This window comes from Telmatherina bonti (assembly GCF_933228915.1).
Source record: "Telmatherina bonti genome assembly, chromosome: 1".
Lineage (NCBI taxonomy): Eukaryota > Metazoa > Chordata > Actinopteri > Atheriniformes > Telmatherinidae > Telmatherina > Telmatherina bonti.
In genome coordinates, this window is record NC_136619.1 from 30,056,572 (window position 1) to 30,081,005 (window position 24,434).

At 38.9% G+C, this 24,434-nt stretch overlaps 1 protein-coding gene across 1 annotated transcript in view; it reads left to right on the forward strand.

Annotated features, from left to right (window-relative positions):
• Positions 1-5,811: 5,811 nt before the first annotated feature.
• pcdh17 (protocadherin 17) overlaps positions 5,812-24,434 on the forward strand; it is a gene marked incomplete at both ends in the record, with an annotated part of 56,075 nt that continues 37,452 nt past the window's right edge. Inside the window, one exon of the mRNA XM_079238532.1 lies at positions 5,812-8,307. Within this exon, the coding sequence (XP_079094658.1) occupies positions 5,812-8,307 (2,496 nt within the window). The remainder of the gene's footprint in view (positions 8,308-24,434) is intronic.

Consider the following 24,434-nt stretch of genomic DNA (forward strand, 5'->3'; position numbering starts at 1 on the left):
TCATTAGATTGAAATTTAATTTACGAAATAGGGTTTTAATGCAGCTGTTCACCAGCAGCCCATTCCAAATACGTTTTCTGTCAGTGCATTTCCTGAGGGTCATTTAATTGGGCTAATGAAGAAAGCTGCTAATGGCTGGGTTTATCTCTGGAAGCACTGGTGACATTTCATCAAGCCAGGTGATTTTCCAGACATTGTTTAAGCTCAGTACATTTCATAGTTGAAAAGAGAGCAGAAGAGAGTGAGAAAAGAAAAGAAAAGAAGAAACAAACATGGGCAAATTAGGAAAAATGGTCCTGATGTGGGCCTGAAGAAAATGATTAATTCAACTTTATCCAAAAGCAGAAGGAATAATTATTCACATGCATGCTGCTAATCATTCTGGTAAAATCATCTTTTAAAAGAAACATTTGGCTTGTTGCTAGTCAGCAGTTCACCTTGGGCTTTTTAATGTTGGAATTAAAGACCAAGGCAAAATGACAACACAATGATTAAAAAAAAAAGAAAGAAAAGCCTCGCATTTAGACACAGAGAGAGAGAGAGAGAGATGCGCACATACATATGCACATAGAAGAGATAGAGACAGTGATGTGACATTTACCTTCATCAGTTATCAACATCTTGACATTAGTACATCAAACCTGCTGTTTGATAATGAGCTTTGGTCGCCATCTGACTGAACGAATCTGACACTCTTGTCATTCGCTCCTGTCAGATGGAAAGGTCAGTGGGAAAGTCAAAGAGGTTGAGACCCATGTTTATAGATGATTATACCGAACAAAGCTGACACGTTCAAACAGCCGATGAAAGGTCTGGTTAAACTTGCACTAAAATGTGCTTCTATGGAAAAGCATGGTCAGTTTAAGCAGAAAATTAGCAAAAATTTCCACTTTGTATATGCTGTACATTAAAAATAGCTATAGTGGAGGACTTACACAGTACTTTCACAAACAAGCTTTGATTTACTTACTATGTTGATTTACTTTCTCCATGCCTCTTTCTGCACTTCTAGTTTGACTTTTTGCTACAACAATCTGCATTATTACATGCGTATTTTATTATTATGATAATTTTTTTCAGGTTTCTTTTTATGTGTGTGTTTAGAATGTGGAATTTCATTTTGCAAATCCATCTAATGTTTTTGACTGAAAGACTAAAGAATTCTGACTCTGTTCAAAATGCGCTTTAGGTCACACACTAAACCATCTTCACGCCGTTTGACTTTGTCAACTAATTCACTCTCTATGAAACAATCTCTGCCATCCTGAGCAGCCGAATGCCAGCACCAACATCACTCGGTCTCCTTGGTGATATATTCAAACATATCACCTCGTCCAAGTTCCAAAATTCTTTACTGATTTCTCTAACTGTCACAAACAATGTAGTCTGCCAAAACATGTCACATCAAGCACAAACTTAAGCTCAGAATACATTGCAATGGAAAAATGTAATGCTCACACTAAGAACCATATGTCAGCCTTGCAAGCAAACTGGAATCCATTCAGAACATTTCTAAATTCAACCAAAATGCACCTTTTAAACTGCATATAAATGTCAGCTTCTTTAGTTACCCCACAAAAACAATACAATATACATATATTCTAGTATATTATAGTATATTATATATACTACAGTATGTTTATACATGTACATTTTACAGCAAGATCACTGATCATGGACAATGACTAAATGAGATAATGTGTGGCAGGTTATCATCCAGAGAATGTACTGCAAGTGAACATGTTGACAGGAGTTTTTTTCTTTTGGTTTTTGCTGGGTTGTATCTATGTTCTCTTTGTTGATAGTGTGAATACTGTAGATCCACATATATATGGTATTTATGTCAATGAAAAACTAGTCATCATAACAGACACTTAAGAAAAACATATCAGTTTTCTTTCACATTTTCATTATGTTTTTTTGCACAACTGTGGCATGAAATGTCTTGCAGCGAAGTGAATGGGGGAACTGAAACTACTTACTGTAACTCTTTTCATTTTCATTATTAATGAGTCATACCGGTTCTAGTTGACAGTCATGTACACTATATCAAGACCTTCCAGCTTCCAAATCCTTTTCTCATATTCAGCTTTGCATCTTTTTGCCTGTTAAACAAACCTCTTCATGTGCTTTTCAGGAAATACAGCTAAATCATGCAGTCATGTGTAAGGGTTTTTTGTGTTTATGTTTATGCCAAAACAGAAAGTCACATCAAATGTACTAGGTTACTGCTGCTTCTAGAGTAATGTATCACTTGGCATGTTCAACAGGTTGTTTGAAATCCTAGTGGAGGTGAATCATTTAGTTTATCCAATTTATCATTTTAAATACAGAACTTTAAATCAGATCTGAATTGAAAGCAAACAAACATAAAATAACAAGCAGAAATGCTTCTGAACAGTCGGCACAGACCAACAGAATATGTCCCATCTATAGATTATAATACTGTCTTTTATTGTAACGAACCAGGTATAGTAACTTTCGCACAAATAGAGTCCCTGTGCATTCTAAAGCCAGGTCTGAAGCATATGGTTTTCACCTAGCTCATCAGTGAAGATCACTCTTTGATAAAGAATGTCCAGTCGTGGCATTTCACTGATCAGTGGAGAAGTAACTACTAGTACTAATTGTAGTAATATAGATCTAACAATAGTAACCATAGTTGTGTTAAGTGATAACATGTGTGCTGAAGTTAGTCTTATCCGAGTAAAGAAAAAGTGAAATTATGACATAAAAAATAATTTTTTAATCATTGTGTTGCCAGTCATACTATCCAGTGGCAACCATCAAACTACAATACTTTTCAGAACTTTAGTGAGTATTGTCAGATATCATGAATATGAGTGACTGCAGTCAGTTTTCTGACTTTAAAATAGTGTCATCATGGGTTTAGTCTTTGTTTTCAGCTGTCTGCTTGGCTGCTATATGGCCAGAGGAGGGAGACTGTTGTTGTCAGAGGTCAGCAGTGTCTTGCTCTCAGGAACAGCTTGCTTTCATCTGTTGACAGCCTGAGCACAGATGTTGATGTCCTGAATCCCCGGTTTGATCCGTCCGTCTTCAACGCCCATCCGACTACCAGACCCGCAAGTGTAAGGCAACATTCTCAGTTCAAATGTGACTTGTTCCATTACTGCATGAATGCAGAGTGTAACTGTTTTATTCGGTAGTGTACCACAGTGAAGTGACTTAAAGTTGCTTAATCACTACTAGAGTTTTATACTATGTAGCTACACACTCACTATCTTTATCTTGTCCTCTGTTCTGTTTTATACATGTTTTTAGTGTTTGTAAGGATCCTCTGTATAGTGTCCTTGGGTGTTTTGAAAGGTTTTGTAAATAAAATGCATGATTATGAATGTGATCATTTGTATATCGGTCTGTGCTCATTCATGCACCTCTGAATTTGTTCACACACACACACACACACACACACACACACATATATATATATATATATATATATATATATATATATATATATATATATATATATATGTATATATATATATGTATATATATATATGTGTGTGTGTGTGTGTGTGTGTGTGTGTGTGTGTAGTACTCCTTGTAATAGTTTATCCTTGGAAAAAGGATTTATAACAAATAACATTATGGGGATAGATTTGTTTTTTAACCATGGGAGTGTCATATGAATGTTTAAGTATTGTGCTTATAATTAGAACAAACTCAGTAAATTGGTGGATTAATTAATGTCCTCTGAGCATCAACAGCCTGGATGTAGTTTTTTTTTTTTTTTTTTACTCCAACTGAAAATTTCAAACCACTTTGGCTTGGCCTCTGGAAATCCGTTGGTGACCGTGTCCAACGCACCGTTTCCTTTATTGTAGCCTGAGTAACAATGAAGTGTGATATTTGAAAAAAGACAGATCCGCCACCGGTGAACTACGAGCCACCAATCATTTGTAGTCTGTACCCACAGCGACTTTTGAATCCCTCCTCCTCTCCCCACCTCTTCATTTTCATTGGCTGCCACAGGAGCAGCGACAATGTTTAATGCACCATGCGGCGTCCGGAGTTCAGTCAGTGAGAGGAAGCGCTCCTTGTGCTTAGGGCTGTGTTACGTGCTGAAAATAGTAAGTAACGACTCTGCGTGTATATTAAAGAAAAAAAAAAAATAAAAAAAAAAATCCCATTTTGGTCTGACAGCCACGGGGAGACTTATACTGGGATGCAGCATTGTTGCTGAGCACCTCCACAGCAGCTGCCTGTCTGTTGCGGACTTTGACGGGGACGACGGACAAGGACAAAATGCCACTACGGATTCAGTAACTGTGTTGTCTCGGACTGGTGGGGGGGAAAAAAAAGAAGAAACGCTCATCGTTCTTTAAATACCCACTTTTGGAGCTAGGGATAACACATCTGGATTTTTTTTTTTCAATTCTTTTTCTTTTCCTTCAGAGAGTAATTCTAACAGTTTTCCATCCTGAAGAACGGTGACTCACTGCAGGCAGAAGGCGAGCCGCTGCATCCTAATCAGACAGCGGAGATGACTTCAGCTCATTGACATTACAGTCATACTTTGGAGCACTTTTATTTATTTTTTATTTTTTTGTTTCCACTGCGCTGCACTAAAACCTGCCTGTTCATCGGAGACTGCCATCCTTTTTTTTCTTTTCCCTGCACTGAGAAGGAGGAATACGGGTGGTACCTTGTGAAGTGGTTAGGGAATAAAACTCTCCCTGAACCCCGCTGGAATTGACTGTTTTAATATTTTACAGTTTCATTTTTCCCTCCAACAAATGGAGCAGTTTTCCTTGGTAAGATTTCCCTTTGCATTCTTTATATTTTAACTGTTTTTTGTAATCATACTGATGTCTGTAGTTTATTTCCAAAGATATGTTATTTCCCATCCTTGGCCAATGCATGCATGCGGATGCAACAGCTTCTACCAAGGACTGTTGAGTCTCCCTCAAAGAAAGAGAAAGAAAGAGGCAGAGAGCATCAGTAGAGAGAATTACACGGCTGTGCTGAAATGTTGGCAGCTCATTTCTGAATTTTTATAAGGCTCATTTTAAATATCCGGATTATGCGGGTTTGTTAATGCATGTAAGAGGCTCATTTTATACTCACTTATTCAAATAGCCGCCACAATAGGTCATCCTTAGTTTTATGCCAGCGGTGTAACCACAATGTTAAAGTTACCCTATGGCTGTTTTAGTCAGCGTTCTTAACATAAAAATGGGCCATTAGTGATAGAATAAAAATCTGCACTCACACTCAGAATTATTAATTTGTATATGTGGTAAATAATCTACCAGGAGAATCATTATCTGTCTGTGTATCAGGGCAGCAGAGAGTCTTCCCAAGGTTAACTAATTGACAAGCTTCCCCCATAATTGTGGAGATGAATTACACATGAGCCGTGTTTCATTTTTGGCTTGGCAGTAGATCTGATTTCTTATTGGCAGCGTAGCTGGTGTAGTGCTTTCTTTGCTTATTCGATTCTGTAATTGATTTATATATAACATATATATGTTTCTGTTTTCTTTCTTAGGTGATATGAGTGAACACTTGCAGTGACTGTTCTGTTTGGAGGCTGGATCGCGATTATTGTTCAGATGAGTCTGGGTGCTCAGCTGAATATAAATTAGGTGTTCAGCACCACAGATTGCTTGCAGAGGAAGAGAGCGGCAAAGCAAAGACAATCCACAAAGACAAATGTCAAGGCCTCACATGATGAACAGAACTCTTTATTTGATTAGGAATAATAGAAACATCAAATTTGAACTAAATATCAACAGGTCATAGAGAGTGCGCTGCACAGAATTAAGCCGCTTTTACAAAGTGGAGATGCATCTTTCTATTTTCTTTTTCCTCCTCTTGTGGGCTCAAGCCCTGACTTTGAAAAACTTGAATTACTCTGTCCCAGAGGAGCAGGGCCCAGGGACGGTGATTGGGAACATTGCCAAAGATGCCAGGCTTGGACTCGAACAGACTGGGCAGGGAGGACAGGGTAAGAAAGCCAACTTCAGGGTGCTGGAGAACTCAGCCCCTCATCTCATTGATGTGGACCCCCAAAGCGGACTGTTGTACACAAAGCAGCGCATCGACAGGGAAACATTGTGTAAGAGAAACCCCAAGTGCCAGCTTTCCATGGAGGTGTTTGCCAATGACAAGGAGATATGTATGATAAAAATAGACATTCAGGACATTAATGACAATTCACCTGTTTTCCCCTCAGATCAGATTGACATTGACATTTCTGAAAATGCAGTGCCAGGGACACGGTTTCCTTTGACCAGCGCACATGACCCAGATGCAGGGGAAAACGGCCTGAAAACCTATCAGATAACACGTGATGATTACAATCTCTTTTCCTTGGAGGTAAAATCTCGAGGGGATGGGACCAAATTCCCAGAATTAGTCATTCAACGACCACTGGACCGAGAAGAACGAAGCCATCACACCCTTATTTTGTCAGCAACTGATGGTGGAGAATATCCTAGGTCAGGGACCATGCAGATAAATGTAAAAGTTATAGATTCCAATGATAATAGCCCCGTGTTCGATCAGCCTTCATATGTTGTTGAGATTCCTGAAAATTCTCCTCCTGGTAAAGTCTTGATTGATTTAAATGCCACTGATCCTGATGAGGGAAACAATGGTCAAGTAGTCTATTCTTTTAGTGGTTATGCCCCAGAAAGAATACGGGAGCTTTTCTCCATAGATTCCAGAACAGGGGTCATAAAGATTCAAGGTGAAATTGACTACGAAGAGAGTCCAGTTATTGAGATTGACATCCAGGCAAAGGATTTAGGTCCCAATCCAATCCCCGGCCATTGTAAAGTCACTGTTAAAGTGCTTGACAGGAATGATAACTGGCCATCTATAGGCTTTGTGTCAGTGAGGCAGGGAGCCATCAGTGAAGCAGCACCCCCAGGCACTGTCATTGCTCTGGTCCGTGTCACAGACAAAGACTCAGGCAGGAATGGCCAGCTTCAGTGCAGAGTTCTGGGAAATGTCCCTTTTAAACTTGAGGAGAACTATGATAACTTCTACACAGTGGTGACGGACAGGCCCCTGGATAGGGAGGTGCAGGATGAGTACAATGTCACCATTGTGGCCAAAGACAACGGTGTTCCTCCTCTGAACTCCACAAAATCTTTTACAGTCAAGATTCTGGATGAGAATGACAATGTTCCTCACTTCACCAAGGCGGTTTACCTCCTTCAGATCTCAGAGAACAACATACCTGGAGAGTATCTAGGCTCAGTTCTTGCACATGACCCAGACCTTGGTCAGAATGGCACAGTATATTACAGTATAATCAACTCCAATGTGAGTGGGGGTGATGTCAACACCTATGTTAATGTAAATGCAGCTAATGGTGCCATCTATGCTGTGAGGTCTTTCAACTATGAGCAAATAAAATACTTTGACTTCAAGGTTCTTGCTAGAGATGCGGGATCTCCACACCTAGAAAGCAATGCTACAGTACGCATTAGTGTTCTGGATGTCAATGACAACATTCCTGTCATAGTTTTGCCGCTTCTCCAAAATGATACAGCTGAAATTCACGTTCCACGAAATGTCGGTGTTGGCTACATTGTTACTACTGTGAGAGCTGTGGATAATGACTATGGCGAGAGTGGCCGGCTCACTTATGAGATCTCAGATGGCAATGAGGAGCACCTCTTTGATATCGATCCAGTGACTGGAGAGGTGCGAACAGCCCACCCATTCTGGGACGATGTAAGCCCTATGGTGGAGCTGATCATTCGAGTGTCAGACCATGGCAAGCCAACTCTAACTGCTGCCGCCAGACTCATCATCAAGGCTTCCAATGGACGTCCTCCTGATGGGCTGCCACGCATGAAAGACAATCAGAACTGGGACATGTCTCTGCCTCTCATTGTGACTCTAAGCATCATATCTATCATGCTTCTGGCTGCCATGGTGACTATAGCAATCAAATGCAAGCGGGAAAACAAGGAAATCCGTACTTATAATTGTCGCATTGCAGAATACTCGCACCCTCAGCTGGGGAAAGGCAAGAAGAAGAAGATTAACAAGAACGACATCATGCTGGTGCAGAGCGAGGTGGAGGAGCGGGATGCCATGAATGTGATGAATGTGGTAAGCAGCCCTTCCTTGGCCACCTCTCCCATGTACTTTGACTACCAGACACGCCTGCCACTCAGCTCACCAAGGTCAGAGGTCATGTACCTTAAGCCCACTGCCAATAACCTCAGCGTGCCCCAAGGCCACGTGGGATGCCACACCAGCTTCACAGGCCCAGTCACCAGCACTACAGACACACCTACTAACCGCATGTCCATCATACAGGTAAGAGAAATTGCACTCCTCACCTTCACTGTTGTCATCGTTTTCACGTCACAAACCCCTAGAAAGCTCCATTTCCTACATAAGTGTTTGCCCCTTTTTATAATAAAGAAAAAGATGACAAGGGCAGGCAGTGGAAAAGAGGTGTGGGAGCTCTGAAAAAAAGAGAAGAAAGGGAGGGGTAAGCATTAGGAGGATTACCAGTCATTTTAGTGGTCTCATAGAACAGAGCCAGTGACATCAACACAAATCAACTGTGCATGAAATATGTCACAGCAGCTCATTAAAATAAGTTTACAGTAGTAATGTTCACTTTATTGTCCTTTTAAGGAAAACGTGTAGCCTGTGGCACAAGTGAGAACCAAATACCCTTTTAATGTGTGCAGTTGTACTGGAAACTCTAGTGTTTATTGTTCTGATGGCTTGGTGAAAAAGAGGCAATTAACAAATAACTTTACTGCTGCTCCCTTTTCATTCAAAATTTGATTGAAGACATGTTTAATTTTAAAACGTGTTTTCATTTATCAAATGTAATAAATGTATACATAAAACAATCAAACTAAAAACAATTGCAAGACATTTGATTTTATAATCCAACTTAAATGTTTTTTTTGAAGATTTATTTAACTTTATATTATGTCTACATGAGAAAAGCAACAGCTTATATTAACAGTGAACTCACTCTGAGCTTGAACTGGTATGTTTGGTATGTCATATAATTCTTCAGCTCTTTGGGGTTTATTCTTGAGGTTTTAATTCCTGGAGATAAGGAGATTGTACTTATTTTCACGGCTACTTTATACGTCTTTGTGCTTAGTACTTGGGTGTCTAAGCCTCTAACATTATAACTTCTCTGTGTCTTTGGCCTTAAGCCCATTAAAAGTCTGTCGTGACAGATGAGGATTAAGGTCCGCTGAAGACATGCTATGTAACACTTGAGATAATGGCCAGTCATGTCTAAGTTAATGACTATTGTGATGTTTTCTTATTATTCCCGTTGGGTCAGAAGGCAGCCCACCCAAAGTCTGATTTTGGTGGATGTTTCTTCCAGTTAAAAGAAAGCTTTTTCTCGCCCTCCACTGTCACTAAGTGCCTACTCAAAGGAAAATTGTTTGGTTTCTCTCGATGATCCAGAGAAGTGCACACAATTATGTTCCCAATAGAATTAGATACAAATGGTAAACAGTTTGACAGAGTGTTTTTATATGTTCTACCTATGGCTTTAGGCAGTTTGGCCTAATCAGTGAAAAAGGCACTCTTTCCAATTACATCCCAATGGACTTCAACTGCTGGTGTCTACATTAAGCTGTCTACTGCCTTTTGTAACCCAGTATTTTCACTAGACGTAGATGTGATGATGACTGTGATCAAATGTGACGTGTTCCCACCAGGAAGGAAGGCAAATGTCTGTTGTTCCCATTCTTAGTCCTTGCCCTGCTTCTATTATGAACCAGCTGCGCAGGGCAGGGGTCAGCAAAAAGACCGTTAAGACTTCCTAATCAGAGGGACAGAGTAATTGTTGGTCCATTCCACAGACAGTTTTTCTGCTAATGTGGTGATGATGAATTGGATTGCGTAAGGCTGTCACACGTCCATTTGTGGACTTCCTTCTTTTCTGTGCCTTCGGACTGTCAAAGGAAAAAAAAAAACAAGCAGCAACAGGGTCCATAGTCTCTTGTTTACAAAGGTCTCCTTGTCACATCAGGCGTGCATGGGCGCTCTGTTGTATTATTCAGCAGAAACCTGTGTTGAGGGAGATGGCCTAAGGCATTAAGTTTCTTCAGAAGCCGTACAGAAACGTATCGCCTTCCTACCTCTTCCCTACTTCATCCTCTCTCTGTTCGCATGGACAGTAAGTAACCTAAGTCAGGAGAGTATCTATGGGAAAAATGTCAGGAAACAAAGACAGAATTCCCCTTCCATCGATCCCAAGGCCTCTCAGCCCATCTGTCACTACAGTTGCCACAGAGAGGAAGCTAAATAGGAAAAATAAATAAAGATATGGATAAAGTGGGGGTGCATTTCACCTTTTTCAGACAGTTTCACAAGGGCACCTTAGTGCTGCTGTTTTCATCTGCACCTTGTGGAGCAACTGTAACTGTCTGCAGCCTTCCTGTATACAGCAGCCTGCCTGTAATGATGTTTTATAGTAGTGCTCTGGCAGGCAGGCTGGGCTTGGTGTCTAGCTTGGAGAGAGAAACTTATCAGCAGAGCTGTGCCTTATCAGCCTTATCATCGTCATCACTGTGCCAAGTTTGGGTCCCGTGGAGAGTTTTATTATTTGCAAATAGAATACCTGGGAAAAAGAGGTGATTGATACATATTGATGCTTAATTCTGCTAAAGTGATTGAAAGGAATGACTCAGTCCAGACTTAATATTAAAACCAACCCACCTCAAAATTCCTCAACTTTTAGGATAAAGAGAAGGTAGCATTTTATTTTTAAAAAAGTTACCGTGTTTGCAACATGCCTTAACTGTTATTAAATGTGGTAACTTTCACCAACATTAGCTTTATAACTCTGTGGACCTCTGACCTGATGATTTGACTTTATCCAGAAGTTGTACTTCTGAAAAAAAAAACTGACCCACAGTTTGAAGTATGATGTGGTTTTAGTAGTGTTACATGGGCAATATAAAATCTTTAGCTGTCTTTTTTTTTAAATAAAAACAAGTCCAACTTTTTCCTGTGACTGTACCAGACAGACAATGTGAGCAAAGTGTTAAGAGTTTCACTGTGGTAAAGGGGTTGTCTGAAAGGCTATAAAAGCCGCCTTTAGGTGGCGACATTCTGCCTTGTGAAGGGTGGCATTGAGATGAGAGTGGCAAGGAGAGAGGGGGCTCCAGACTCTGCTGACTTGACATTGTCACTTGTCACATTTTAAGAGGGCCCCTTCTGCTCTAATGAAAAATGCCAGACATGAAGACATGAAATATAGTATGTTTTTTCTGGGAACTTCTCCTCTCATAGTGTTTCTCCTGGGTTTTGAATGGCAGCCACTGAATTTATAACCATGTTGAATGCTTGATATTTACTGGTGTCTTAGCACTGCATATGAATAAAAAAAGGCATTAAAAAATTACAATGAAGTATGTGTTTTGAAGGATTTCTCAAAATGACTGGTGGCCATAATCCTATTCATTGAATATAAAGACTGATGGCAAAAAAAAAAAAAAAAAGCTGCTAAGAGGTGTGACTGTGATCATTTAAACAGCGTGTTTACTATACAGGGGATTTTCACTCTTTTGATCTGTTTAGGTTGAGAATATGCATGCCAACAATTTAGCCAGAGCAGATGTTGAGAAAGGATGCTTCGAGGAATGGACTTACTCTGCATAATTTAGGGAGCTTGTGTGTGTGTTTGTGTGTGTGGGTGTAACATCATTGTGTATTCCAGGCATGTGATTTAAGCCTTTAGCTGGCAGGCTCCGTGACAGAGCCCCTCTCTTTTATGAGCGTGACAATCTTGCGTTTGTCCGAACCTTGAAACACCCTTCCTCCACGAAGCACACACGCACACACACACACTAACACGTACACACACATGCGTGCTCGTGCACACAAACACAACGGTGCACATGTTGGGCTGTTTTTAAGGATTCCAGAAAAGTCTTATCAAAGCCTCAGCTGAATATTGTATTGAAATTGCTCCCACACTTCAGTGGCCACTGAGCCAATGAATTGAAAAGCACTCTTCATTTCGTTTCTCTCCCCCCCCATCTTTAGATAACTGCTTCCCTCTGGAGCTTCCTATGGAACAAGTTTGGTAAACCTGTATATTCTGAAGCCTTGCAGACAGGATTTCTGCAGCTCAGCAACTAGGTGCACAAACAATCATTAAACCGAATGAAAGACAGTTCAGAAAACCTTCAATTTGTGGAAATTTGTCCCCTTGTGGAGCTTCTTTTATTTGAGTTTGCCAATGCATAAAGAAATATTATTCTTGCTTGAGGGGGTATTTTCAGATTTCCTCAAATAAACCTGCCCCTACTGTACATAACACAAAACACTGAAATTCTAAATTATTAATAGGCACTTTTATTCCCCATCATGCCCCCCTTAAAACCGACGCGATAGATACAACTGAGAAGAAGTGTTGTCAGACCACAAAGTGTTTCTCTGGGGAATAAAAGTTAATTGTTTTATCCGTCTTTAACAGAAAGAACTTTCCCTTTCCCTTTTGTTTTGTTTACTAGCAATTGTCACCAGCATTTCATCTGTGGGTATTTGCAGAGGTGCTCGCTTCCATATAGATGCGTCATAGTGTCTTGAAGCTGTAGCAGCTGTGTAAAGCATTGCACGAGCTATATTTGCATCCTCTTTCATTAATAAGTCATAACGTTTAACAAATCAGAGGAAAAGCCGAAGATGTCACGATAAACATCGGCGGTCTCTTGCTGCATATTTATGAACATGAGCGGAAGAGGATGGCTGAACACAGGGTAAGTGGGGAAACACAAGCTACTTACTATCTGATATAAGCGGAATTTGAGCATTCATTTGTTTTTCCCAGATCTATTTGCAGTGTGAGCCAGCACGAAACAGAGTAGACTGTAGTAACCTCTCAAATAGGCTGTTCATTTTCACACACCCCTCGTGTCAATGACTTTTTTAAGAATCACAAAAAGATCAAAAAACAAGAAAATGAGGTCTGATAGCGATTTCACACCAACAATGATTTTTTTTTTTTTTTTTTAATCCTTCCAATCATTTTTAATGTTTCATTCTTCCCATGGAAAAATACTAAACAGACCGAGGGTAAAAGCTCAGTACAATCGTTCAAAGATACAGTATATGCAATTGATTGCTCATTACATTTATAGATATTATGAGCATCCAAAAGGTTTGCTTGCGGTTTCAGGCAGCCGGTGATGTGAATATTTTATTTAGTGCAAGTTTTCAAAAAAAAATCCAAGTAACCTTGCTAAATATTTGATATGTAGACTCCAGACTACGCTCGCCACTATTCACAATTTCCCAGAGTAACAGACTCTACCAGCATTAGTCTAGTCTTACTGGTCACCCACTGGACATCCTGTCCGCCAGCTGTTGTGCATTCATGTGAACACAGCACTTTTCTGTGCCGTGTAATTTCATTAGTTCAACAGACCCCCACCCCAACCTGGCAATGCAGGGAAACAAAGGCATTTCTAATTTTCTTTTCTTTGCTTCCAAGTGTTGGGAAAGAGACAGGAAATGAGAATGCAAGTTGACCTCCGTGATAGCCAGATCGGAGGGGACACATTAAACCAGTTTTCTTGGTTCGGTAGGAAGCAGCCAATTGGAGATGACATGGCATGATAATCAAAGTGGCTTGTGTGTTTGTGTATGCCTGAGTGTGTATGTAATAAAAGAGAAGTAGATGATCAGGGCTCTGATGCAGGAAGTTCAAACTATGATTGCTTTTTTGTTGAGTAGCAAGTGTCATCAATTTGTTTGCTTTAGTTTCTGTGGGCAGACTAACAAGTCCAGTAGGACTAATTACTTTCCCATTGTGGCTACCAAGAACATGACTGCTGTTTCTTTGAGCGACTGTCATTTTCTTTCCTCTTATATTTGTGTCTGTTGTCCAGTGTGACAGTCTGTCTTGTTTGCCTGACCTTGTTGACGCCACCAGTTACCCATATTTCTATTACGTAGCAGGTGCACGCCTACGCAAAACGGATGTGCATCTTTTGTGTCTGACGATTGTTCCACTGTGATCTATTTTCTTTTTAATATCAATCGTCTGCAATATTTGCCTTTTCTGAAGGGAGAAAGGAGGATTGTGACAAAAAAGATCTGCATGCTCCCAGTTACCTTGGTGCTGCTGGCATTGTGCTCAAACAAGTCAGGCAAAAGGAGCCAACCTGGCATTAACAGAGGCTGTAAAAACTAGAGAACAAAACAACCTTCACAGTGGAAGAATCTATGATTCAGCTGCCATGTGCCGACGTGCATGTGTGTATGTGTTTTTATGTACACACACACACAGAGCCACACCTGTGCTACCACCAGCTGTGCTCTGAAGCACAAGTCTTGCTGGTTTCCTCAGATTGAAATGGGCTTCCCTGTCGGAGCCCGCTGCCCCCTAAAGGCTTTAGATCCCTTCTGGGTTCTTTAGACTTAACGTTTAAAGCAGCAGGTTGCCTTAGATGCAGCTTAAGATGGATATAGATAGAAATGACCACACAGTAATGTGCACCAAGAAGATGCCCGGCACACAAAGGGTTGCACAGGTGTACATGACATGGTGATGTATTCTTTGAACTGCCAGCAGCTGGGTCTCCTTGCTGTAAATCAAACCCTCTCAAAGTCAAACAAAGTAGAGCTCGCTCTGCTGTGTCTTGGCACTGGTCCAGCCCGTGAGAGCTTTTATTTTTGCCACATCTTCTTTCACTGTGCCCCCTAGGCATGTGCTGTAGAAACAACACACAAAGAATGACTCAAAAAATGACTTATGTGAATCTGTTCTCACCTTCTATCTCATTAGTATAAGAGAAATGATTTATCCCCCTCTGCCCGAACCTCTCTCCTTGTCCTTGCCTTTTACAGTTCAGCACTTCTTCAGCTTCATCAGTAATGTGATTAATTGTTTGGAGGGATATATCATGCAAACTATCTCATTTGCTATAATTTCACTTAACTGCATGTCAAAACATGCGGTTATAAAATGACTTCTTCTCCCTAATACTGTTGCTGGGATGCATTACTGTCAGGTCACAATGGGGGAATAATGATTTGCTTTGTAATTTGCTGAGCACTTTTCTAAAGATGTAATCCTATGTTTGTTTGCTCTTGGTGTGTTTGAGAGGCTGACACTCCCCCTCAGCTCTTCCGCGGATGCCTATATCTGTAGCACAGTTTGAAATCTGACCCCAGTGTCGAAAGCCCTGTGTGTGTCTGTGGGGAATTGACAGCCGCTGTGTTTTGTAGTAGCTGTTATGTGTTTGTGGCAACAGAGAAGGAGTGATTCGGCATTCTGAGATGTTATTGCCTAAACAAAAGGCCCACTAAGTGGTGGGCACACACTATGTTGTCAAACGCTGTCTGCGTCTGCTTCCAGGGGTAGAGGTGGCAAGGCTGGGTACTAATGGCTTGTTTAAAATAGTATTTTTGACTGCTCTCATCTTTTTTGCATCGTACCACACAGACATAGTCATTTGGCCCCACACTGGGTTTGTGTCTTAGAGACATCTTTTTGGGCCCCTTAGCATTCAGATCAATTGCTGGTTTGCTTTGGTTTTCATTGATTTTTTTTTTTTTTTTTTTTCTCTGTTTGGTACTGAAATACTGTCTCTCATTAACTATTGCTCCGAGCATTGTTAAGTTAAAAAACAAAACTGAAAAAGGACCTTTGGCTCTTTCAAGCTCTCTGGCTTTTGTTCTTTTTTTTTTTTTATTCCCCTTCTTTCTTTCTGCTCTTGTCATCTCAGATGAGCGTTGCAATTGCTCATGTTACTGACGACCCAAGCCAAATTCATAATGATGAGATGATCTTGTCAACAGTACAGGGTGTATATGTCTGGTGTATTGATCTGAGCGCAGTCCTAATAAATGAAGTACCGCGATGGAAGCGTTGGCTCGGTGATAACTCTGAGCAGATCTTGCTATATATACACTCTCATCGCCGCTGAGATGATGAATGGAGCTTTTTTTTTTTTCTCTAGTTTCCTTCTTGTTTTTTTTTTTTTATTTATTTTTTTTTATCATGTCTCAATTCATCTCTCCTCTCCTCTCGTCTCCTTTCCTCTCCTCCTCTTTCCTCTCTGAGGTAACGCGGACATGCTTAGCCGATGTGCTTGCAGGTGGAGAGACATGGATGCCGCTGTTGGGTAGACTGCAAGAGAGGAAAGCAGGGAGGAAAGAAGTTAACAGAGCCAGAGCCTGTGTGTGTCTTTGAAAGACTGAGGTATGAAGGGGAGTTTATCTATGCATTTGAAGAGAAGGTCAACAGGGTTTAGAGCCTGAGATTATGTGTGATTGTTTCTTCTGTGGGCTAGCTGATTAATGCTAAAGCTGCTCTGACAGGTTCTTAATGCACCATAGACACACTTAAAAGAGGCTGAGAGGAAGTGGCATCTAACTCTTTGACAGTGGAGCATTATTGTAAAGCCTGTTCTGTCAGCGTTTGCCCAGGTGCATAGATGGTTCTTTTCCTGTCTCTCTTTTTTTTCATGACTCTTTCCTACCCCACCCCCATTGACCTGATAAGTCACCTTGATATAAAATAGTCCATTTACAATGTGTACAAGAGAGGAAGACAGAGAGGTACAGTCTGATGTAAATTTTAGACACATGCATTCACTCTGAGTGTACATTTGGTCTTTAAATATTTGTGTTTTTTTCTTTGCCTTCTGGGTTTTTTTTTTGGAAACATCTAAGGCCCTTTCTTCTGCAAAATTACCCCTTCCCTATCAGTTCAGAAAAAAATGATTTTGTTCCTCATTTTTTTCTTTTTCATCTTCTGTCTTGTTAATCTACAAAGAAGTCCACAATTAGTTCATGTTTGCTTCTAAAAAAAAAAAACAAAAAAAAACTCTTAAGCACTTGTATTACTCAAGAATTTGAAAAAAAAAGCTTAATAATGCCAGTTTGGTGATGTAATAAATGCATGCTCAATGCAAATACTGGGTCACAACATGCTGATATCGATGTTAATCCAAACACTGACGGATATGGATTTTTCCTGAGTTTATTTTATGAAGTCTTCCTTTGTGTTCCAGCTTCTTTTGACATTGTTCAATTATGTGGTAGTTTGTAATTGCTTTAATAAATCCCCATGTTCTGAGAATGGAAAACAATGCAGATAAAACAAAAGCTTGGATTTTACAAAACTTAATTTTGCAATATAATTGATGCTTGTACTAAAACCAAGTGACAAAAGTGTTTATTAATGCTTCATTTAGATGATATGAACATTGAAAAAGTGAAAACAAAAATTGCTCTCTTTGGCTGGGTACATGGTTTTATTACTGGAGTTACTGTAAGTAGGTTTTTTTTTTTTTTTTTTTTTTTAGAAAAAGGCATATAAATAGAAAAGTGTTTTTTTCCTTTTCTTTATTTAGTGTGGACTTCAAATACGTTGTTCTGGATTTAAAGAAATATGTAAACATTGAAGTAACAAAACTATGTGGAAAAAAATTGTAAAAAAAAAAAAAAAAAAATAGAATTGATTGACCACTTGAGGGTGTCCCTGTAAAAAAGTGTTTCTCCGTAACTTCCATGCTAAAACCACCATGTTTTCAACTTCTTTTTCTTTTATTTCTTAAGCCAGTTACTTGACACACTAAGTGATCAATAAGGGATTTTTTTAAAAAAATTTCCTAACTGTCCCCTTAAGCAGTGGCACCAGCCGGGTAGTTTTGGACTCCATTCGAGTCCATTTGCTTAGAAAACCTGCTTTGTTTGGGGAGGGGTGAATGCTCAACCACACAGATCAAATTGAACTGTTTGCATACAAACATGAGTCTCGGCCCGCTTTCAGTGGACCAAATACAGCACGGGAACTAAAAAACAAAGTGTATTTTGAATGCACAATATTGTGGGTAAATACAACCAAAACTTTAGCATTAGGCAGCTCCGGTTGGGAGAAAAGCCTTGCGATTGGACGGGGAAGGACTCGGTAAAAGTTCTGATAGAAATATATTTAGCCCAAGATTGCTAGGCTCTGATGAAGCTCCAAGTTTTGCTGTTATGTGACCTAAACAGAAGTTGCCCTTTTTCATTTTCTATCTCATATTGTCCTTCAGTAAATATTGATGTAGCATTGCTGCTGGTGTGGAGGGGGACATGTAACTTAAAAGAACCGATTTGTTGCAGTTCAATGCAAACTCTTGAAAACTGTTGCACTCCCCAACTGAACCGGGTCACCAGTCGTATTGAGTCTAGCAGATGATTCTGATGTAAAGACCCCCAATGATTAGCTTACCTTAGATTAGCATAAAAAAAGTTAATTAACTTTGAGCTTGGAATTCTTTAAATTCACCATCAAGTTTTGGTAAAAGAAATGTTATGTAAGAAGGCAAAAATGTCCTTTTTGAGAAGCACAAGTAAAACAGAAAAGATACCCAGACATATACAAGTTTATGGGAATAAGGCAGAAACCAAATGTTCTTGTACAGACTTAAAGGTGCTTTTGTTCTCTGATCTTCACTTTAAAAAAAAAATCCAACTAACAATTTTAACATGCTGTGTGTTTTTTAAAATGAAGTCTTCCTGTCTATTTTTTTACACTACATCAGGCATTTTCTTAGTTTTGGTTATGTATGTCATTTCTTCTGTATGTCTACAATGAAATTGCTGTGAGAACAGTGTTGATTTAGGCTGATTTGGCTTTTTAGGGTGAATCAAAGTTGATCCTTACAAAAGATTTCTTTTCAACATAAAGTTGTAATGAATGATTATCGGCTAACCCAACAAGATCACCCTCTTTTTAACGCTTTTCACAAAGTTCAAAGGTATATGGGAGTTTGGCATTGATCATATTTTCTCATATTCTGTCCTTGATTAACTTTTCCCCTAATTATATATTCTTTTCTTTTTAATGACAAAAATAGAACTGGTAGAAATATGTCTCTGCAAAATTCTTCAAGCAAAACTCCCCACCAAAAAAACAAAAAACATTAGTATTAGAGTGCTGGCAAACCACTGCTTGTTTATTTTTCCTTTTCTTGCTTGTTTGTGTGTTTGAATAAATTTTGATGCCAATAGCATCGTTCATCGTTTCCTCCTGGGGCTAAACTGCCACAGATGTTTATTGGGCTGATTGGAGTAGAAACATGCCATGTTGTGTTCCCCCTCCTCCTCCTCCTCGGTGGAAAAGTTTCCAGTGAGCTGACTGTGGAGGTGGCAGCTGATATTCACTTTGCTGCTGAATTGTTGTCAGTGTTGTAATTTTCAAAAGATTGCAGATAGGAAATGAAGACATTCCAAAATATTATTGCAAAGCAAAAAGAAATGTAACTGGGACTCCAGTAGATCACTGAAAACTGTTCATTCATTCATTCATTCATTCATTCATTCATTCATTTTCTGAACCGCTTATTCCAATTCAGGGTCGCGGGGAAGCTGGAGCCTATCCCAGCCGGCTCCGGGCGACAGGCAGGGCACACCCCGGACAGCTCGCCAGTCCATCGCAGCACTGAAAACTGTATTTGTTATATATTTTTTTATTTATGTATTTTATCCAGCATTTTTTAGTCAGAATATTTCAGGCTGGATAACTTTGAATATCAAGTCCTAATCATGTCATCACCATTTTTTTAATCATGCTGCACAAACGCAGGAGAAAGACATATTCCCAGCCACAAGTGCATTCAGATTGCTTTTTTATGCAGTGGAATCTACATGTGTGCTGTTTGCTATGTCCCCAGTGGAATTAAATGATGTGCTGAGAATAATTTAACTTTATTGGAAATGCATAACAAAAGACATAAAAGTCATTTCAGGTGTTCCGGGTATCTCACTTTCCAAATAATAATTGCATTCCTTCACTCGGATATGCGCACACAGACACAAGCAGGCTGAGTTTGTTTACTCTACCCCTTTTTTGACCCTCACTGCCACAGGTCAAAATCCTAACCCTCACTCTAACCTCAACTTATACCTGCCCTTGGCCTATCTCTTAAAGAAGTCTTCACCCTTAAAATATGAATTATATTTTGTTTACTTGCTCTTTGTTCCAAAAAGAAGAGAGCCAGGTCCACACAATGAGACTGAGTAAACAGATTCATTTCCCTGCAATATGAATACAATTCCCACATGCGCGCGCACACACACACACGCTTGTACACACATACATATACAGATTTTCTCACACATGTAGACACCAATTCCCTGGTCTGGTAGAAGAGGATTATGGCAGACTTCTCACTCAGCTCCAAAACCCCAGGGTCAGTCATATGAATTCACTCAATTTGAATTTAGTTTGCAGCTTGTTAGAATATGAATTGTGCCAGTGCCACCCAGATGAAACTGGAATTAATTTTTCTGCTTGAATATCCCACTCACATGCCATTTTGGTGATCCCACGGTCTGCTTGCCTAAAGACAAACGTACAGCAGCTTGTAAGGCAGTGCGAAATTACAATATTGCTTCCCGAGGGCTTTTTTTTTTTTTCTTTTAATGTAAATCAGAAATGTGAAAAGATGACCTAAAACTGTTCTGTTACTAACAGACAACAGTAAGATCTCTCTGGTTTGGTGGACAGAACTGGAACAAACATTTTTTGGCACCGGTAGAAAGGAAATGACTGTTTGTCATGAAGTAGAGAATATGTCATTTAATCAAATACTCAAATACTCCAAAAACTTTATATACATCATTGTATTTTAAGAGTGTTAAAATGAAGTTATATAAATTATTATTATTGCTGCCCCTAATAATAATTTACAATTAGTTGAATTCATTTGAGAACTTTTCCCCTGTCGAAGTTGTAATTTATTTTAGAACATTAAAGCTTACGTACTTTGCAAAATTCCAAGGCAAACATTGCCACAGTGGTTAGAGTCATTGCATATGTGAAATATTTGCCATCCATGCAGGAATTTCCAGCCCAACACATTGATTTACATATGTATGATGCACAAGTTTAGCTTTTATTAATGGTATTCCTATGGCATTTTATATTGCTGTGGTAATTAATTTTAGCTCAGCACACATTGTAGTAAGTAAGTATGAATGTAGCTGAGCACTCACACCTAAGACCAATTTCCTTCCAAGAACATATAAAGTTTACCTTATCTTACATAGCTTTTCACCATGTTTATGGATGTGGGTCACGTATGGCATAAAAAGTTTTGCCTGCAGTCTGAACACAACTAGTAGCCTTATTTATGCTTTAGTTAAATGCATGGGCAGACATGGGCTTCGGTTTATACCCTGTGTCCTTTTATGTGGGTATTTCAGTCCATTTGTCTGAGAGTTTAGCGATGTGTATTCAGATCTAGCAAACAAAGCAGTACCACCGGAAACCACTGGGACAATGTTAAATTAAAATGGTGTATGAAAACATGATGTATTAAATGGTTGCACAGCACACCGGCGTTTGCTGTACTGCCTTTTTTTTAATCTTTTTTCTTTAGAATTTCCATTACCACGATCTCATTCAATTCAGTTCAGTTTAGCTTTATTTGTATAGCGCCACTTCACAACAATGTCATTACTTTGCAGTAATGTCATCTCAAACCAATTCTTTATGAAAACCAACAGACTGCGTCAAATCTTCTCTTTGATCCAATACCCCATCCTGAGTATGCACAAGGTGACAATCATGCACCATGTTTGTCATTGTCTGAACCGGAGGTCAGAGCCGAGAGGGGAAACTGACCTCTGCACTGCCCCCTAGTGGCTGCATTGCCTGACAACTATGTTAACTTAAAAAATGCACGAGGATGTGTGTGTCAAGTGATGTTTGACAACATTTGATATGGAAGTACTGATTTACATCTGTCAAGAAATTTACATCTGTCAATAAATGAGGCCTCAGTGTCTTCTTAGGTCCAGCTGTAATGATTTTATTCAATTTAAAATGGTCCCAGCTAATATTACTTTAACTGGCTTCAATTTTTCCACTATTGCATGTTTTGCAGTCTGCTGGCAGTGGTGTGTGCCAGACAGAGGGGAGAGACTGAAAATCAAAAATACACATTATGGACCAAGATGTATTAAAGAACATTCAGTAGATATGTTTTTTTTTTTTGTTTGTTTTGCTGTTATTAGCTTTTATTTTTATTCATTTGGCTCATGCGCTGTAAAAAAAAGGCTTGGATAACACTATTGGTAATTTGTTTAATGATGTGTTATCTAGTATTCCTATTAAAATCAGATCATGGGATAAATAAACACACTCACTTGGTATGCTTATCCATTAATGTGAATCCATGCGGCACACATTTAAACTTACCAGGTCCAATTCTGAAAGACTGAACCCTTACTATTGAAGGGATCAAAATACACACTCTGACAGATACACAGATATTATGCCAACATGTTTGGTTTCCAACAAATTACTAGGAAGAAATGCCTTAAAATGGGTTAAAGTTCAAGCAATCTGCTTTGTAGAAACATGTTATTTTTTTCCTTTTTTCTGTCACAAAGATATGTTCTGTTGACCTAAACTCTCTTAAATCTTAAATGTGATTTATTTTACTTAATATAACAGGTGTGGTGTTAAGTGGGTCACTTGAAAAAGGGTTTATTTGCTTCCTTTAAAAAAAAAAAAAGGCATAAGCAGAGCCCAAAAACAAAATGTTGTCAGTTTGGTGCACATAGCTTCAGTTGCATGTTTCCAATGTGGCAGCTTATCATAATCTTTACCCAAGGGGATGCTGATCAACATAGTGCTTTATGTGTAATGTTTTTTTGTTAGCTAGATAAAAATGATTCATTTAATTACAAATTAATTATTCCATTAATAGATCAGTTAAATGCAATAGAGATAAAAACAGACATTTATGCATGTCTCTGTTATTAGTTGTAAACAGATTATCCTGTATTACTAAATGCTCATTGATACAAGGTTTTATTGAGGCTGGTTTTAGTTTACCCCTTCACAGAATATTTCATGCATTATTAATGGGTCAGGTCATTACATTTCCAGTACCTGCAATAGTATGCATATGGCTTGTGTGTGTACAAGTTTAAGTATATTCACTATTTCCTGGAGGTTTGCATTTTATTATGTCTTACGTGAGTAGATTCTCAAGGTGACGATGACTGGCTGAAGAAGTTTAGCAGTGCTTTGTTGACCACCTCTCAGACTGAGGGTGTTTTTATCCCTTTGAGTGTTCTTTTTGTGTGCTTTAAAAGTAATCTAGTCATTGAGATTAAATGACAAACATTATTGCAAAGAGATGAATGTGCTTTACAAAAGAAGTCTTAAAACTAATGGACTCTCAAAGCTGTAACTGTTAAAGGCAAATGGAGTTGGATGTACGAAAACTACCTCAGAAATGATACCAAAGTAGTCATTTGTAGACAGTAAAGAAAATTACATTTTATGTTTTTGAAGGCTCTTCTTCAAATAAAATAGATTTTCAGTACCTGCACGAGCCGTCTTTCCTATTTTCTTCCTACCTATCATCAGTTTATTCTCTACTTTTAAGACTTGTAGTTCATTCTTATGTTTGTTTTTTTTTTTGTTTGTTTTTTTTTAAATTCTTTTCAGAGTGATTACTAGAAAAGTCTTGCCACTAAGTCATATTGGTGTTTTCCACTGGAAAGCTAATAGGTAGCTCTAATGACGCTTTGTGGTCAACAAAAACGCAAATCAATTGGTGCATATTCATAATGAATATTAAATCTATGATGGGGATCAATGAAGATGCAACAAAGAGGCCATACTCTACATGCAGCTCTATATGATTCACTTTGTAATATTAATTAATGAGAATAAAAAGACTAATTTGTCAAAAAGTGAACATGTACCTTCTCACACACTAATAAATAAATGCATGTTCATTGGAAATATCCAGTGACAGTTAGGAGAATAACATCATAACAATAGATTACAGCTGTTTGAATCAGCAGGTTTATAATGAGACCAAACTTTTATGAAATTGTTGTATTAGTTGTATGTAAAGTCAGAACAACAAAATGACAACAAAAACTTATTGCCTGAATGGGATGGGATGGGGAGCAGGGGAGAATCCTTTACATGACTTTATGCACAGTTTGGGACAAGTACTTACAATATATTCTCTTGTAATATGCCAGAATTACACTGTTTCACAGCATTTTTACTGGCTGGAATGAAGGTTTTTTTTTTTTTTTTTTTTTTTTTACTTGTAATCATTTCAGAAACATTCACTTGACCAGCTATCTTTTGATGTCATTTGTCTGCAAACAAATGTTTCAGGTGTCAAGCCAGTTCAATCACATGTTACACAATATATGCCCTGTTTTGCTTATATCAGTCCTGCTATTTGTGACAAATATTGTGGACTCACTGCAGCAAATCATGCTTCATACTGCTTAGCTATAATGCTGTGGTCTCACCAGAAAACAAACATAAACAAAAAATTCATATTGAGCTGGTTATACCAAGCAACAAGAAATGTTGGAGCCTGCGTCTAAACAGTCTATTTAGATAATGAAAGCAATGACTTATCATTTTGAAAAGCTCTAAACATTGACTTTTGTGAAGTAAA